The 19,572-nt window shown below is 40.5% G+C and overlaps 1 protein-coding gene across 2 annotated transcripts in view; it reads right to left on the bottom strand.

Moving 5' to 3' along the window:
• Positions 1-19,572, bottom strand: part of LOC104927906 (prickle-like protein 2) — a 33,793-nt gene that overhangs the window by 8,483 nt on the left and 5,738 nt on the right. For both annotated transcript variants that reach the window (XM_019267762.2, XM_019267761.2), the window contains exon 2: positions 245-429. In XM_019267762.2, the coding sequence (XP_019123307.1) occupies positions 245-376 (132 nt within the window). In that variant the 5' untranslated portion in view covers positions 377-429. The remainder of the gene's footprint in view (positions 1-244; positions 430-19,572) is intronic.

Here is a 19,572-nt window from a genome sequence, read left to right as displayed (position 1 = left end):
AGGTTTAAAAACAATAATAATCTGTTGTCTTGTTTTCATATGAGTGAATTTTCCATCTCCATCTCCAAGTCACTTTATCATCTAAATAATTAAATTCTTCAGACTGATCTGGTTCAATTAGACACAGTCTGGCTATGCCGCACATAAATAAGCATTAACTGATGAATCACTGAGGAGAAATGGGAAAAGGGCATTCAAGTTGATTATAGGTGACTCATAAGCGAAGGCTATGGAGATTGTGTACCTGCTCAGGACTGAGGCCAGGGGGAACCCAGACGTATTCCTCCAGTGCACATCCAGAGTCATCATCAGAGGTGGAGTTCCTCTGAAAGTCATACATCAGCTTGGTGATGGTCTTTTCCATCTCCAGAGACATGGCTGTCACAACATGCTCCTCTACACAAACCGGTTCAGTGGACACAGGTATTCCTGTTGAAGAAGCAGACAAGAGAATGAGGGGGGAGGTAGAGAGGAAGATTTGAATAAGAAAAAGAGAATGAGCAACGAGAACAGTGATCTTATCTTAGCAGTCTTCATATTAGTATTCCAGGCTATATGTGGACCAGATTTAGATTCTGCAGTGGTTAACATCAGGCTAAAGTTTAATGTATAAATATAAATGTTATGAACCATACTGTTCTGTCTCCCTCACATACATGTTCAGGGTAAATCAACATTGAGTGTACAGCCATGCAGCAACATGTAGACATGCATGTTAGTTTAACATGTTAGCATGGCACACTGAAGCACACATTAACACACAAGAACATTGTGATCTGTCTGTACCAAATTTGATCACCTTTCTCACAAAGCTTCCTGATATTGTGGAACAAAGTAACAAAACGACTGACAGATCCACATTGCTATCCCTAAAGCCACAAAAATATTAGTGCATTCACGTTACTTCAAACAGTATATATATATTAAGATCTACACACTATTGCAATAACAATACAGTCCCGAGGCATCATTATCAGCATTCACTGCATTCACTGCTTTACTTGAAAGTATGGATTAAAGATGAATTCAATCTTCTCCTCCTCCTTTCAGTCTGAGAGGGGAACAGCTGCACAAATTACTGACGCATGAATAATTAACGTGGCTAGGTATCACCTCCACCACTAAAGTATGAAAATGAAATGCAACTCAGTCACACACGCAACCAGAATATCTAGTGAAGCCAGCAACGAGAGCGAGAATGAGTTCTGTTTACAGCTCATGGCATTGTTATTTTGAAAGCTGATGAGTGGAGATATTAGAGTCAATTAGTGTGAAGTGGAAGGAAACAAACATCAGAACCTAATATACGTTTGAAAATATCCATCGTGATTATTGAACTCGCTGAGGTTGTTGTAATGTAATCAAAAAGAACAATCAAATCAGTGTTACCATGCCACCACAGGGAAGTGCGACATTTGATGAGATGTTGGTTTTTTTTTCTGTAGGTCATAACAGTTCACTGACGAAAAGGAAAAAACGCTGCATGATGGTCAGCGAGAAAGTGCAAACAGGCCCTGACATTTCTGATTTAAAATCATCTCTCCTAAACCATGAGACAGGTCTTTTTAGTCAGTTTCAGATAGCAACACCATTACCCACAGATTAGAAATCACAGGGAAAAAAAACAGAGCTTAAGCAGTGGCCAAGGAACAGCAGACATTTCCACAGACTGAGCCAGTGAGTCAGCCTCCATCCAAGCAGAGCTGAGTACTGTTTATCTCTCTAAGATGGGTGCTGCTGATTTCTTTGTGAGGAGAGATCACAGGTATGTAACCTTGAGCCTCTAGCCTGGCCCGAGGCTCTTCTTCATTAGTGTATGGAGGCTGACTGAGAATGGGCCTGCTAGAAAACCTTCAGCCTGTTGCACCAGTCAGACATCAGTTCAAACGTGACTTATATGTTGGGAATATAAAATCAGATCAGTGAGCTGCTGAAGAGCCTAACATTAATATAAATTTCACTATTCCACCGTCTAGGTCAAAGGGAAGCTGGCATTTGTTTTAATTGGATAGCTTTTATGACACTTCATGTCAAGTATTTTGGGAAATACGCTTGTTTCCCTCAGCGAGAGAATACTGACATTACAGATGGAAATTATGAACAATTTTGCTGATGTGTATTGCTCCATTCATTTAAAGGAATAGTCTGACATAAATATGAAGTTACAGCTGGCTTAGCATAGGGACTGGAAACAGGTCCAAGTGACCTTTGGACAGAGCCAGACTGTCCACAAAATCAGCTATCAGACTAAATCAAGCAGCAATCTCTGTGGCTAGGAAACAAAGCCAAATGGTGAAGTGCTAAAAACTGTAATTCCTCAAGCAGCCGCTTGAAACAGGCCCAGAAGTGTGTCAATATCCATAACACACATATATTTGTCCAACTTCAGGGTATTGGTTATTATTCATGGTTTTATGGTGGGTAGAGACAGTCCTGCACATAACTGGAAAGAAAGCGAGTAAGCATATTTCTCAAAATTTCAATCTATACTTTTGAGTTAAAATATTCTCAGCCGCTGAGCTATTTTGTTTGTACAAATCTAGGCACCCGATCTGTCCATTACTGCTTCTGTGGCTTTTGTGTTTTGTCACTTAGCTTTGTCTTAGAGAAGTGGTTTACAACCCCATGGGATGATTTCGAGGGGGGGCTTCCAAATGGTTGGGGGAGAATAAAACAAAATAACATATTGTTATTGGCAAGCTGTGTGGAATGAGAGGCAGGAAGCATCTCTCAGCAATGTCATCCCATTAATGACACACAGGGGGCAAGAAAACACTCTATACTACAGGTCTATACATGTGAACACGCCCCATTATCTCTGTAATGTGACAATACATTTCTGTCTATTAGTGTTCTTTTAAACCTAAACAGTCAATTAAATGTTGACTGTGCTGCCAAAATCCAATTAGTTGTTGTTCTGTCTGAGAGCAGAGCAATGGTCTACCTGTCTGAGCTTGGTAAGGGGGGTAATACAGGACACATATCACCTCCAGCAACTCCAGAATTGCCTTATTTACATGTTATATCTTGTCTTCTAACAAGCTAGCCACAGCTGTACAAGTATCAACTGGGTTTTTATTAAGATAAAGGAAAGTTCGCCATGACAGGACTGTTCATAGACTCAGCTGTTGTTCATTAAGAAACGGCTCCGTTCTGTATAAGCAAACTGCTCGTTAAGCAACAGTGTCTTGTGTTCTATGTTTACAAGTGTTAAATACACAAGACACAATGTTTGCACATATGAGAGCTTGTTGGGAAGGGAGTTTTGGTAGAGCTAGGCGAGTTTCTTCGACCCCTGCTTTTATGTGCCTGTGTTACACTAGGATAAAACATCACAACATCATCTTTCAATCTCTAACTTCAGGTCCTTCTTTTTTTTTTTTTTAAGTTTAATGAAGGTCTATTTTTTTAAAAAAGGCCTTTTTCTCAGGAGACATTCTGACATGTTACCAGGAAAAACCACAGGTGTAATGAATGACATTAATGACGACTGGGGACATGGATGTGCATGCTGACTCTGTGACATCGCTCACTGGGCCAGTTAAATGAAAAGGAGCCATGATTAATGTTCTGAGTTAGACCGGTGTTTTACCTGCTAACACAGATCAAAATGTCTGCTGTGTCCATAAACTAGCACTTACAGTGTGCAGGAGTCCACTATGTTCTTAGCAAGCCAGTCCTTAAATTAAGTGTGATGTTATATGGAGTATGCAGAGGAACTACAAATAAAGTGGCCAATTGCTTGTTGTGTTGTAAAACAAATGAGGCTAATCCCCTTTCTCTCTAGCTTGGTATTAGTAAAAAAACCCTGTGAACTATGTGACGTTCATTTCGCACACACATTGTTAGATGGAAGGAATGACAGCGTCACTGTGTGCACCAGTGCTTCGATTTAATGGTCCCTTCACACACCACTTATTAAGATGTACTGTAAGTCTCCACTGTGCATTGTTAAACAAAGACACAGCTTTGGTGTCAAACCGTTTCAATGCAATGAGTAGACTTTTTTACACCCTAACTTTTGACTGAATGCACATTCAGCTGGTACAGACGGCTGCTGATGAGTGTGTGACTTTTTGACGTAATACACACTCGCCAGGCCGACTGGTTAGTCATAACACACTCCTCTGTTCTTCCCCCAGCAACACAGGGAGAGAGGAGAGACAAGTTGTGAACTTCTGTTTCCTGGAGGAGGCAGACTTTTGGGTAATTCATGCTTCTGAAAGTGGTAATGTATTTGGGGAGAAAAATATTTCTCTGTTCTCTGTTTTCTAATTTATTTAATGCAGCCACATTAGCATAGACTGGTGAATACTCCTGCATCTTAACAGAGCGGACGACTGAGAGTTAATTATAGCAAATCATTTAGGACAATCAGTTCTTTCCAATTAATCCATGCTTCATCTGAACCATTTTCTGTTTTGTTTAAATGCTTCTAAATAACTGTATCAATAGAGAAAGTAGGAGAAGAACAAGAGACACAATTTTAGTAATACCCATTAAGTTATTTGATTTAATGTCCTCAATAAAATATATTTCTTTACCAGAATGTGAACCAGAAAGCTGAGGGAGGGGATTGGTGTGTTTGTGCGCAGCTGTGAAAGGATCAGGGTCTTGTTATTAACAGGTCTACAGCAGATACAGGCAATCATGTGCCCTCCAGGACCGAGAGATTGCTCGTACTCTTTCCAACCGATCAATACTCTTTCAAACAGATAGGAGGAACTAATCAGTGAAATCACCCGGAGGAGTGAATGGCTGGAATAAAAAGCTGCTGTACATGTGGTCTACAATCATTACCGAAATCTGTCTCGACTTTCCCCCCAGTCTCATTCAATATTTGACCTTTAAACCACAATGACATCCTAATTAGCATCAATGATATCAGTGACACTTTCTGGGTGTCAGTTTGTGCCTCAGATATCACAGAATAGCTGAAAAATATTCGACATTTCTCTCAGGAGGAACAAATCTTGCATTTTATGACTTGAAGCGTTTTTTTCTTTTTATTGCGTTGTGATGTGAGGAGGAATGATAACCTCTCTCTGTGGGGTCATACTGGAGGCATGAATAATTGTATCAGAATTATTACAGTAAAACTGTCACATACTGTCACATGGTCTGCCTGCACATTCACATGCTGATCTAACTAGTAAAATAATGTTTTCATGTTTTATTGTCTTACAATAGTAAGTCAAAGTAGATTTAATGAGTTTTTTTTTTTTTTTTTACACTGATCAACAGAAAAAGACCACCGAATGACAAAATGACTTTGGCTTGATTAACTGTGTAATGTATGCAGACTCTCCAATCCGAGCCTTTGAAGCTTGTAGCTCCTTAGTAGCCTCCCTCACTAGTCTCCTTGTTGCAGTCACTCTCTGCTTGAGGCAGATTTACCGCTGGGACATGCTCATTCCATTTCCTAATGATTGATTGAATGTTCATCGGATGTTCAGTGATTTAAAAATGATTTGTATCTATCCAGTCGCTTGTAGAGCTCTTTAGGTTTTGTCTCAGCTACACACAGGAAAGCAACATACTAGCAAACTCTGTGGCTATAAAGTGAAGTGCAGTGCAGAAGTGCCAAAACTGCAGTTCCTTGAACAGTCACCTGAGGCTGGCTACAGGACAAATCAATTTCTGTAAGCCCCCATGTTTAAATGTCCATCTTCACAGCAAAAATAAACATGTTTACAGCCTGGTACAAAAAACAGTTTTGGTCTCTATAGCTAATTTCCCCCGTTCATGACAACTGTACTGAGTCTGAATGTTTACCTAACCTACCTGTTTAACTTATATTACAGCTTAAAGTTATGCAGAATTAACAGCGAGGTCACCCTGTTTGACCGGTGGATGCTGTTACAGGTGGCTTGTTTAAGTACCCAAATGTCATTCAGCTCGCGGCTGAAGAGGCAGCGGCCAGACCCACCACGCTCTGAGCTGGGATGCAACCTACTGAATACCCCTCACCTTACCCTATCCTTCCAAGTGTGTAGGAGAAACTATGGTGGCTAAAGTGCTATATACATAAAGTTATTAATGTTATTATTATAATTATCTGTTGATCAGTGTTGAAACAGCAATTACATCTACTTGTTTTCAACAATGAAACATGCCAACTTTCAAATAAAGGGCTGAATCCTTTTCATAGGCACTGATTTCATAATTCGTCACCCTTTTTGAAGGCAGCCAGCTGCTTTCAGAGTACCTTGCTTTTAGGTCAATGTAATTCATGAATCTGTGCCTACTCAACGCCTCTCAAATAATCACAGGCTCAAATGATTGGCTTGTGAATATAGAGTTTGTTTTAGTTAGTTAGACGTGTCCTTATTTGACACCGATGATTAGCCTGTACTATTTTAACCAGGTGCAGCGACTAGTACACAGTGGAGAACTCATCCAAACCGTACCTCGGTGAGGCAGCAGTCAGCCAACTGTAGGTCAGTTGGAAAAACTCTGCAAGTTGCCATGGCAACCGATTGGTGTGCAAAGTCTTGAACAACACCCATTTACTAACGTCTGAAGAAATGTATGATTTTATTGATTTAACAATAAAGTTGAGGCATTTAGAGACTTGTAATATATGTTTCTTTTGACCACTGTCTTTGTGAAAGCATGAATCTTGTGTTCTTCTTCTTATGCACTGTGGCAAGGTTATATAATGGGTAATGTACATGCTTGTGGGCATAACAGATCATAAACCATCACTGAAACTGTTTTAGTTTGCCTCTTTTTCTAGTTAGATCCAATTAGCAGTGTCTTAATTTACACATAAATTAACTGAGATTAATCAACATCTCTGTGCCAGAGGAGAGAAGATCTTGGGTAATTGGGTAATTTTGAGAACAAAGAGAAGAGGCTCCGTGTATAAATTCACAACAGCTCCAATTTTGGCAAGAGAAAATACGCTTGAATGCATAAGGTATCAGGAAACAGAAGCGCGGAGAGAAGAAATATTGAGAAACAATAGATAGAGAACTGTAGATGCAGTGTTAAGAGCAACGCTTTTCCTTTTTCACGTGTCATGCTTCACCCACCTCCCTCCTTCCTCCTCCCATCCTCATGTGCCTCTGACAGGCTCTGTGTGGGTGTGCATGAGAGAAAGAGAAAGAGAAAGAGAGGGAGTGATGGAGAGAAAAAGCTCTTATTTATGTAAAAGCTGACATGAGAGGAGGTGCTCGGCTGAAGCACAGAGCCTGACCAAGGCTCTATTAACTCTTCACAGTGAGAGCAATACCAGTCGAAATGAACAATTATAATCTCTCCATGATGGCACAAATAATGCAAAGCTGACTTTGAAATCACCTCATCTATCACTACTGTACAGCATGTCTGCAGTAATTAGCATTTCCCTTGCTTGACAAATTCCAACAGAAATATGGCGATAAAACAGACACACTCAAACAGCCAATCAACAAGATGAGCCAGTGCTTTGAATTTATTCATAAATTAGACTAAACAAGCTTTGATTTGAAAAACCCAGTGGAGAGTTTTAGATCGATTGTGCTCACTTCTGCGTCCCCTTTAACGCATAAAAGCCAAACAAAAGAGGATACTAATCATCTCAACAGGTTTTTTGGTTGTCAGCTAATCTCTGTGCTGTTTGTAGGCAATTATTTCATTGTAAACAAACACTGTGTGTGTGAATTATTATTCCAACACAGAGCAATTAATCTTCTTTGCCTGTTGTGGGCTGTATTCATGTAGCAAAAACTGTTGATAACCTATTAACTGTGTGACTGAAACAACTAAAATCAGATACAGCATGTTACTCAGTCCTCTTTATTGGTAATGGCAGCACTTTACCTCTTAAAAAGCATCACGTTCTTGAAGATCCCACACATTCGATGAAATATTTAAGCCAGTGCCAGTGTGTGTACTGTGTGTGTGTTGTGTGTGTGTGTTGTGGTTAAACATATGCTACTAATGTTAAAGAAGTGGTAGTGGTTTAGTTTTCCCTGAGGCCCACTCTGCAAAACATCAAACAATATTCCCCTGGGAGACATGGAGAATTGTGGCAGACAAACACATGCCACAGTACATAAAGGTCACTCGTTGAAAAATTGAAATGCAAATGTTTGACTAGGAGCATAAAACGATTGAGCAAGTGAATGCCTTTGATGTTCTATAATGGATTGTTCCATGAATTCTGTCTTTAGCATGGCCCTGTTCATTTAGTCGGTCATTACCATTGATACCACTGAATGTACATTACAAAAGTACAGTACAGAGTAGAGAGATCATTAGCAGCTTATATTCTGCAATAATTGTTTTATTGTTAAAGCCAATCTCTTTCTACTTTCAACTTGCTTTTTCAGTATACATGATGAAAAACATGCACCTTTTCTGTAGCACTAATATTATCCTGAGCATTCTTGGAGCACTTGTAATGGTAATTATCTGCCCAAGTGCCTCTCACAGCTACAAAAGACCCCAGAGGTGTTTTGAAGTGGAACCAGAGGATTTGGATATTATCAGCTTATAGTTCTGCTTTTATAAAACAAAGAACGGTTGATTAAACTGATATGCTTTGATATCCTTTTATTGATATCGGTTTCGTCAACTGGTACAGGGCTCCCATCGTGCTGTCTCCCAGTGCTACACTATGAAACTAATTTGTTGGCTCATCTCATTCCTCACTTACATAATCGAATGATATAATCGATTTTACAGGACAACAGATGGATGAAATCTGGCATCGTCTGCTTCACCTCAACCAGTTTCCTGATGCATTCAAATGGCTCAGTGGGTGCAGTTTGGATTGACATTCTGGGCAGAGTGTGTTCAATAACATTCCCAGAACTCAAGCAGAAATATACTGTGACAAATCTCGACTTCGAACAAATGGAAGATAAAATCGAGCACAATGTATTGTCCTTTCACAAACATTTAAATGTGTTTTTGCAGGTTCACAATGACACAACAAAGCACTGTGGGCAGGACTGAAACAGTAACCTACTGATCCACTAACGTTGGTGTGTAAGCCTCCCTACTGGACTTACAACAGCCCAAAATGTCAACCCTTGGCCTCTTTCCCCTTCCATGCTGTGCTCACAGTTACCCTCAATTAATAATAAAAGGTTATAGACACACATGCACGTACACAAAAGACTGCCTACACACATTCCCAATCCTCAAACTTCCCAATGACGGGGGGAATTATCTCTCACAGCAGGGAACGAGTGTGCCAGAGTGCAGTAACCCTCCTTGCAGGATAATGGCACGAGACCGGTCGCCATGGAGTCAGGCTACATGAGTAAATACAGTAACCCTCGCTCAACTCTCTGATATGGTACCGTGTAATGAAAGGGAGAAACTCGATAACAACATAGCAACTGTGCGAGAGGCTCGACAGGAAATGTGTTATTCATTTATCTAAATGTAGGAATACAGATGCAACAGATGACAATGTAGTTTGTGTCTGTTTGAGGAGGATGGATAATAAAAACGACTGAAGTTATCGCTGAAAAGAAGGAAAAAAATCAGCTTTTCAGGCAACTTCAGTGTCCTTCATTCCTCCATCCTGTTTTATTAATCTTAATGCGCACAGAAGGGGAGGTGTGTGTGTTTAATGGCTCTCCTCCTTTTTGCAACAACAAGATTCTGATTTAAACAACATAACCGTTCATTAAATGATCGGTTCTGATTAGCTGTCAATATGCCATCAAATCCAGAGTTATTTAACATTTAATTTCAGTAACAAACAGCTCTCTTGTAGCTCCAATCAGCCCATAATCCAGTTATGAGGATTAAATTCTTACTGCAGCTTATTTGGATCAGGACTAACAAGAAATTAATTGAAAGGGGTTGACCCTATAGGAATAACGCTCTGCAGTTCAGCTGGCAGAACAGACTGAGAAAAGCTCAGAATGGGTGACAATATTTGGTGATATTAGTGGGAACATAACACACACTCCAATTGGCCGTCTACATCACTCACTCACGCGGTGTTGTCATCAATAGCTGGAAGGACAAAATTTTCTTGTGCCCCCCCCCACACACACACACACACACACACACATACATAATCTACTGTTCATGTCCCTGATGTGCTAATTGCTGGAGGTGTGTTCCTGAAATCCAAAGTAGGAATCTCTTACCTACAGATGCACAAAATTTCACAAGGACCTGAAAAGCTGTAATTAAAGGGTGACACATTTCTGCTCCTCTCCCACTGTGTGTGGGATGGCCTGAAATAGAATTGCAGGGTTTCAACAGGCAAATCGCACTCTACACCGCTGCACAGGCACCATCCTGCATCTCAGCGAGGGAAATGGATACTGCCTGCGTTCGTAAAGCCTTTCCGTCTCTGTTGTGATTTCACTAAATGATCAGGCAGATAGGCGTGATCAGATAGGATGACAGACAAGGCTGAAGAGCAGTGAGCTTCAGTGAGGAGTCTGAAATGGCAACACACACACACACACACACACACACACACACACACACACACACACACACACACACTCACACACAAACAGGGGATCAGTTTCCAGACCGAGCTTATGACCTGTGTTAGGAGCGCAGCTGGGCGGGCAGCGGCGCATGTTCTCCCTCGCCTGCTGCTGGTGATTCACAAACTGAGGCTAATTCCTGTTGTGTGATGCCATTTACATGGTTTGCCTGAGGGTGTAATCTTTAATATGGGACCATTATTATTCCACAGAGCCATGTGTTTGGGGGGGGGGGTGCATGTGTGCTATATCTGTGCAGGCGTGTATTTATTTGTCTGTGCGGGTGTGTGTGCGGGTGTGTGTGTGTTAATGTGCCTGCGTGAGCATGTGTGAGGGTGAACAGGAGAGAAAGAGTCTGTTGCTATGCATTTTTACACGTCCTCCCACTGGTCTCTTCACATGAAACATCACAGCAGAGAGGAGTTGAACACACATATACGGTAGCTGAGGCCATTTTCCTGTGATGCAACAACACTTAAGCAGTAAAAGCACTGAAAGCCTTGGCATAGCGTTAGAGGTCGGGCACATCCCTAAGTTGTCTTGATGCTGTGAGGGAAAAGGGCTCAACCCCCTTAAATTGCTTGTTGTTTCGCCAGATTGCTCCATTACTTCTTTGGATTCCAGGGTTAGAGCGATGGGGAAGTCTGCTGTGTTTTTTACGGCTGTATCAAAGCACTACTTTATTTTGCAGCTTACTCTGTGATGAAGAGTTTATTGGTTATTATGTAACTTTTGAGTTGTGTAATGGCTCAAAAAACTAGGTCCTCTCCTCTCTCCCACGTATTGCAAGGTGTGGGGTTTTCGCAAAAAAAACCCATCAAACAATGTCAAGCTTTCATGCTTAAATATTTCTTTGATGTCCGAATTGAAGGACAGAATAGGCATCACTGGTCGACACACTCCAGAGGCATTCTTTGATCTGTCGTCCCCGTGAGGAGACATCGTTTGCAAGTGCCTTCCCAAACCATCACAAATCTCATTTCTATGACGTTTGGCACAAAGCGGCTTGGTTAGATTTAGATCACGGTTTTGGGTAAAGTACGTACTTTGTTAAGGGTGATCCTCATCAACAAGGGACACGTAAGGTTAAAAGAAACCAACACTCCTCCTGTGCTAAAGTCTAATATCTTGTTGACCTATCCATCCATCTCAACCTCTTCTCTAACGCTCTCTCTATAATAATGTCCAGAGTTCCTCCTTTTCTCCTCCATCATAATTCCTTCAGCTGTTAGAAGGCTTTGTCACTTGAACATAAACGTATGCTGTTTTGGAGGACTTGCTGAAATGATGCTGTCTCCTTCCTTGATAAATTCTCCACAACTAAATAAAACTGCATAAATTTGGACTTTATTGGCTTTTGAAATATGCGCAGTACAATGCTGCAGTACAAATACTGTATGATCCTGAGGGGGAACTTGGTGTCGCATGAAAATAAGCTGATATAATGAAGTTAAATTTGTAATCACCTCCCTGTTATGATGGGACCTACAGGTACACTACTCATGAATAATGCCAGCACTCACAATGGCACACATGAAACACCAGTATCCACACACTCCTTACGTGATGAATTATAAGATAGATAAATCATTTAGAACTAAGTAAAGAAAGCCTTTTTCTTTTCTGACATCTATGACTGATACCAACTTGGCTTCGACGTGACAGCACTGTGTGAATTTCACAATTTCAGCACTCTCTCCAGAAACAATGTTATAAATCTCAATATATTTCCATAAACTCTCTTTTACTGGCAGCGAACTGGCCGCAAACGTTTTTTTTTCTTTTAAACCAACGCAGAAGGGCTGACAAATGTGTGGATGCTGCCATATGGGAAGCATTTACTGCTCTCCATGCATGTGTAAAATGTTGTGTATATGAAAGAGACGTCTTTTGATCAGTCTGGAGATGAGTTGCCTGAGCCCCTGTTCCCCAGACCGCTTTGTCAGTACAGATAAGGTGAGGTAGCGTGATTATGTATGTATGTGTTAAGTATGTGCGGTACAAACTAGAGAAACGAGCAAATCTCTTCTTAAGGCAACCTAAGAGGCTTGTACTAGACTGAGCTTAGCTTAAAATATTGCCTCAGCACCACACATTCACGCATCATTGTGCTGTAAACAAAAAACGTAGCAGATAGCTCAGTGTGTGCTTACAAAATGGTGTACTATGGGAACAGAAAAATCAAGAAAGAGTAGTGGAAAATCAAAGACAGGTAATCCAATACTGACTATGGAGAGTTGGGTAACAATCCAAATTCTAAACAGTGGAGAGAGTAGCCACTGAAGACATGATTCATTTGACACCCTCCATCATTGCTGCAGCCTTTTTTTGAAAACCAGTGCTTTTGTGCAGCGACGCAAATAACAATGGACATGTAATGAGTCACGCCAGAGTCGTTCCAAAGCGAACAAAGAATTATAAATTGATTGTGACGGTACAAAAGAAGCGGACAATGAGATAGGACAAATCGATGAGATCTTAATAAATCAAGTCAAAGCCAGACAAAGATTGTGAAAAGAACAAATCGGTGGATGTACGTGACAGTCTGAAGCTGTTGCAGGTGTTTCCTCAGAACTAGTAAATCTGTGAATCAGTTACACCTCCATGACTGGAAGATCGGAACAGGCGGAGAGGAAAATGATACTGGGCAGCTACTGGTAAGAGTATTATTACATATAGACGAGTGGGCCATTATCTCTGATAGAGCCCGTTTATCTCCCTGGCCTCTGACCTCAGCCACGCTGCAATGGGATGCTGCAGAAAAGTTCACAGCAGTTCACCAAGGAAAATACCAGCTTGTCTGTGGGGCTGAATGAATGATGCAGGAATAATGATGACAATGCAACAAGTGGAAAAAAAAAAAAAAGGCCAATTTTGGTCTGTGTACAGAGGTGATCAGTTACCATTAGCCTAAGAGCCATTCAGCTAACAGCTCAAAGCTTTAGACTTTATCACAAAACATAATTAACTAATGAGAAAAACCTGGTGGCCATTAGTGGTGAGTCTGTGCAGCTGAAGGGCAACGACAAGATGTCGCACCTAAATGGGTTACAGCACACCAGCAACACCAGGGACGACGACTGTGTGTGTGTGTGTGTGTGTGTGTGTGTGTGTGTGTGTGAGAGAGAGAGAGGTGGGCTGAGCCGTGGTGGGATGAGAGGAACAATTATGATAGCCACTCATTTTGTGATAAGAGCTGCTTTCAAGCTGCAGTCAGAAATAAATATATTATAATTGAATCGAGGAGTAGATAGAGGAGCAAGATTTGGTGAAAGAAAAGACAGAAAGTGAGATGGAGATTATGGGGAGCAACATAAAAAGGATAAAAGGATAACAATGGAGGTGAGGAGACAAGACGTCCGAGGGGAGAAGTCTCTTCCTGACTGAACTACAAATGGAAACCAATCAGCCTTGAACTTGGCAGGTTTCAAATTTAACTGCAGCTTCAAAGTCAGTCTGTCTGGGGGCAAAAGACAACATGAGGTCTGACAGAGTTTATCTTACCCTACTTTCATACTTATATATAATGAAGAAATACTTAACTATTAATCCATTCTCATAGATGTTAAAGCTAATTACTCTTAACTTACTATAAATGTATAACCTGAGGTTGAGATGTTGCAGTCTGACATTTTAGGGGTAGATTATAAGGGGAGAGATCAAACATGTAATTCACTGCTCTGGTGAAAGATAATTAGAGAAGTCCACACTCAACAGGTTCTTATTAGAAAACAGTGAAAAACATATAAAAGTATTGGCTTAACTGTTTAACAATCAAATCAAAGTCAAACCTCAGTAGTTAAAGACATACTACTCTAAATAACAAAAAATAATTAGTTGTCTAATGAATAATATGTGAATGTATAATGCAGTATCCGGAGCTTGTTGAGATTCATTATCCCCTAATTGGTTTTTAAGAATGAAGCTCTTGTCCAAAGGTAATGAATCAAGTTTAACATCTGTTCAACGAAGTTATAAGACTACATACACACATAATGGAAAGCTCTGTAGATGTATGGATTAACAACTGCTATTAAATCACACCTGTTAAAAGAGTAAGAGGTACTTATATTCTCCAAAGCTGTTATTGAATGATTTAGGGTTTGCCTGTTCTGCTCTGTGCAGGCCATGCATGACACCGCAAGCCCACAAGAAGGGGAGGGAATGCCCTGCTGTTGGAAAAATCATTAGCTGAACCTCAAATTCAATTACCTCCATGGTACTGGATCTCCCCTGATGGTCCTCTGGAAGGCTTTGCAGCCAAAATAACTCCCATAACTCCCCTACTTATGTGAACTCCCCCGCCAGATGAGAGGGCAGGCATCAGTAGCCGCCATCGATAACACAACACAACACAATCAGAGAAACATTTAGGGAGCTAGCAGGGGAGCTGTGGAGGTGAATAAATACAAATCAGCACCAAACTGAGGGAACCATGATTTGTTGTACTACGACATTGACTGACCACACAGTGGAATAGGTGGGTGATCAAATAAAAGACAAACCAGTGGAAGAAGAAGTACTTGAAGTACCAATGCAAAGATGAACAAATACTCTCATTCAAAGTAAAAATCCTATTCAAAACCTGAAGTAGAAGCATAGAAATATTATCAGGAAACTGTAGATAAAATATCAAAAAATAACTGTGACAAAATAACTACTTATGGTAGAAAAATGTAATCTGTGAACGCGATTACACTCATGCACTACTATAAAGCAGCATTTTACTGTTGTCCAGGTGAAGCTAGTTTTAACTACTTTAAACTGTAGAGAGTCACAGTAGGTGGTTTAATCCGGTCGGGATCCCAAAGATGAATCTGATGGGTCATGGGATCATTAATGGTTTGGGGAAGAAAGATAACTCTAAAGTTCTAATATTCAGTTTTTGAACATCTGAAATGTGGGGTCACATGCCAAAAAGATGGGGATGAGTGGTTTAATCTCCAACAAAAAGTAGATTTCCCTCTAAGGAGAAGTAAAAAGTAGCATAAAATGTAGATAAGTCAAAATAAAATTGTAGTTGCTGTAAGAACTGTAAGAACAGAGTATACTTCAAAACTTTGCACTACTGGACATCTCCTGTATGTGCACTAATCCTGACCTTTATGGACGTAAAAGCAATATGAGTGAAGAGGAAAGATGCATGAAAAGGGGGAAAAGAAAGTCAAAGAGGTAGAGGCAAAAAAGGAGTGTGTAGGCTGTGAGCGCCTTTCCCTACTCCAGACTACTGGGAAGCCCTAAGGGAACAGCTGAGCCATGCAGTGGGAGCCCTGTTGGTATGCCATGGGCTGAGACAAGTGGATTAACAGTGATCTTATTCTGCTTGATGAGGGCGTTGATGAGAGGCAGGTGGTGCAGCAATGGAGAGGATCTGTTGGTTAGAAGTATTTAAGTGTGTTTCTGTGTGTGGTTTTCACAAAGGAGGTGTAATAGTTAACAGCTTTGCCTGCATCACATTCTCATCTCGTCAAAGCCGTTTAGAGTGACGCAGAGCTCATAAGAGGAAACCAAAGATTTTGGTCTGTGGAGTAATTCCACTGCAGCCTCATAGGAATGGAAGATTTAATGGATCAAACATCATCTTCAGGGTGTAGTGGTAATTTCCTCATTTACATATAGAACATAAATTATCATGTTAGAAAATTTAAAATTAAATCAACTTTAATTGGGAATAGCAAATTTTCTAAATCTTTCCATTATTGATGATTATTTTGGGTGGTAATGACGTCTGTCAGTCAGTCGACTACTTTGCTTGAAATATTTCCACATCCACTTGAAGGATTGCCATGAAATGTGCTACAGAGATTCATGGTACCAAAAGGTTGTTACCTAATACCTTTAGTGATCTCCTTAACAGTTGTGGTTTTGAGTGGACAGATTGTCATAATATTTGGCACAGATATTGTAACAATTTTGGTAATCCCATCAACTACCATCGGTTTATTTGCTTTATGACCAAACTGCAACCTGCAAAACTCCTGACATCCCCATCATCCTATGCTCTACTTTATCTTTAGTGCTAAACAGAAAATGTTATCATGCTGCAGCTTCACAGACAGCTTAATCTCCTCCACCTAATACAAATAGTTTGTTGACATGATTTATTGGGCATACAATCCTAATCATAAATTGTTTTGGCCGAGATAGAAAACTCATTCAAATATAAGACAAGAGAAACAATATATTTCACTGTTCACACTGCTTTCATGCGTCCTGAATTGCATTAGAGTGGAAAAGGGCTGAAGATGAAGTCAGGAGACTGATTTGTGGAGACAGATAGAATTGGAAAGTTGAAAAATAATACTGTTTATATTACAACCTGTGTTGCTGGCATCAAATTCAAACTTTTTGGGAAATGGGGTTGTATAAAGCAGCTCAAAGCATTATAGTCAACTGTAAAATCATAAATCTTTATGTCTCTCATGTTAAAAGTTTTTGCATTTACAATAGTTGAAACTAAAAGGACTGAACTAGACTGGAAATATAAGAAAAGACATGACACACATAGCAAAGCCCCCTGCTGGATTTGAATCCAGGACATCGGGGTGATATCAGGTTCTTTCCAGCTGTTTATTTATACATCCTTGTCTTTTCGTTACTCTGTGACCTGAAAATCAATTGAGGTCTGCCATCTTTAAAAACGTTCCAATTGGTAAAATGTCTTTTGGATTCAGCAAAGAGCAAGTATCCTTCCAGAAGAGCTAATAGGGACACAGGGACACAGTGAAGGGTATCCTGTACATTTTTAACTACTTTTTTTGCATAAACATAGACACCAGGTACATTAAGCGGGTAGCTCTTTATGTTAAAGGTCCAATGTAAGATTTCAATCATAATAATCATCTCAAAACAAGGTTTGTTATGTTTTTGTCACCTTAGATGGAGCCTTTTATGTCTACAGACACCACAAGTCCTCTTTCACAATGTCCACCATTTGACTGTGTTCCTGCAGTACAGGCCAGACAAACTAAAGACAAACTAACTATAGTCAGACTGTGTGTGCTCCATTCATCATGTAATGCCTTGGACTATAAAAGGATGACAAAGCCAACAAAAGGTAAAGATTTAAAATATGCTTGGGATATGTTGCTCTACAAGGTGACCATTATTCACACAGCTCTTATAGGAGCATTTTGCTGTGGACCTGTGGGGTACTTATAATTGCTGCCATGTTATGATAAAAGAAATCCATATATAGATGTAGCCATACATTTACAGCAAAGTACAAGACCCATTGTAATGCTACATTATGTCTAAGGTCAACAAAATAACACAGAACGAGCTTCTATAAGCACCTTAACGGTATAAAGATAGAGATGTCATGTGAAACATGTGAAGCATGTTACGTCACTTCAAACTGATGCTTACATATTCTGGAGAATAGGAAAATGCTATTTCAGAAGCCCAGTAATGATGCCATTAGTATGAGGACAGAGTGAATATTAAACCTCAGGGCACAGCAGCACCACAGATGATCCCCCTAGAGTTAACTTTCCTTGTATCCATCAGTCAGTGAGGCCAAACTATCACAATCAACACCAGCAGCAGCAGCAGCAGTGGCGGCAGCAGCATCAACAGCAGCAGCAACATTTACGTTCTGCTGTCACTGTCCCCTGGCAATAATTCATACACCTGCACTATGACAGCAGCCTTCGTTTGTCCCTGTCTCTCTTTCTCTCAACTCCTCACTGGATGTAACTTTTAATTTAAGGGAAACAGTCTTTCTCTGACTAAGCATAAACTGCATATTGTTCTATTAGTGATCCCTATCGTAGGCCAGTCAGCACTTTCTAGGATACACAGAGATTGGCTGGAAACTGCTGAGATGCACAGTGCCACAGTGCTAAAGAAACGCTCTGTGGTGAATCGAGTTTAAACCTGGAGCTTTATGAATCTCTACGCCTCTGTAGCCGCCTTGTCTATTCTTCCAGTTCACCTCCTTTCTTCTTTTCTTCCAACTACAGTGTGCAGGAGCCATTTTGAACTACAGGCCTTACAGCTGTCAAAAGGGACTGGCCAATAAGAGAGCAGAGGAGCAGATGGCAGGAAGAGTGAGTCCAGATGGGAATTTTTGGCCAGAACAGCGAGGTTAGTGCAGAAACACCCTGACACTAAGTGCCGAGGAATCTTTAAAGAACCAAAGTGAGTCAGGATGTTGGTGTTGATGAGTCCTGAATAACGTTGCTGACAGGACCACGACTCAGCTTTGGGAACAATTACAGAAGTTTGCCATGATCGAGTCACAGTGGTCTCAGCACTACAATGAGCTTTAATGAGCAAGTTAATGATTGGTTTATTCTAACCAATTAAGGGACTTTAATATGGTGCTTGGGAGAACATTAGTCATCAGGCAGAAGCCAGCCGCAGGGAATCATCCAAGATCCACTTCAAAAGGAGCTTGATTGCGGTAACGACCGATTGGAGGCCAAATATTCACCTTTCACTCCATGTGGAAATCAAATCAAGCTGTCTGCACCTCAAACATTATATAGAGCGTGATTCATCACCTTTCAGTGTGTCTTGAGCTGACTATGTTCCTCTGAGGTTGTGGGCAGCAAACATACAGTCACCTTTCACTCAGACACAGAAAAGATGACCAAAGAACTGCATTATTCCTTGTAGCCTTGTGGTGATTTTCCTCAACACTCAATCATTACCCAATTCTTCACCAGAGCAGTTCAGTTAAGAGACAGGTCCGGCTTATTGGAGAAATCAATCTTTGTGGCTGCTAAATGTTGTAAGAGTAAAGTGAATAAAGGGAGAAACACTCAATAATAATTAATCTGCTCACCAAAGCAAAGGGGAACGATGTCCCTACACAAGCAGAGAGTTTTACAGTACACCCAAATCTGGATTTGTTGCCCCCTTACATTGCATGAGCAAACTACAAAGATATCTAATACTTACATGCTTACATGTGAGGTATGCTAGTCATTCTTTGTCTTGAACTGTGTGCATTTGTTTTTTTGGTGTGAACACTTTTGTTTGAGGGGGAGACAAGTCTAGGGTTTTATTGAATAATTTAAGTGTAATTAAGTGTTTTAACATCACATTCATCATGATTCGAGTCAGATGCAAGTTTCTTACAGATCCTGGTGGTTTTTAATCATGGATTTTA

This window comes from Larimichthys crocea, chromosome XV (assembly GCF_000972845.2).
Source record: "Larimichthys crocea isolate SSNF chromosome XV, L_crocea_2.0, whole genome shotgun sequence".
NCBI lineage: Eukaryota > Metazoa > Chordata > Actinopteri > Sciaenidae > Larimichthys > Larimichthys crocea.
The sequence above is the reverse complement of the archived record's forward strand: the minus strand, read 5'-3'. Positions and strand labels throughout refer to the sequence as shown.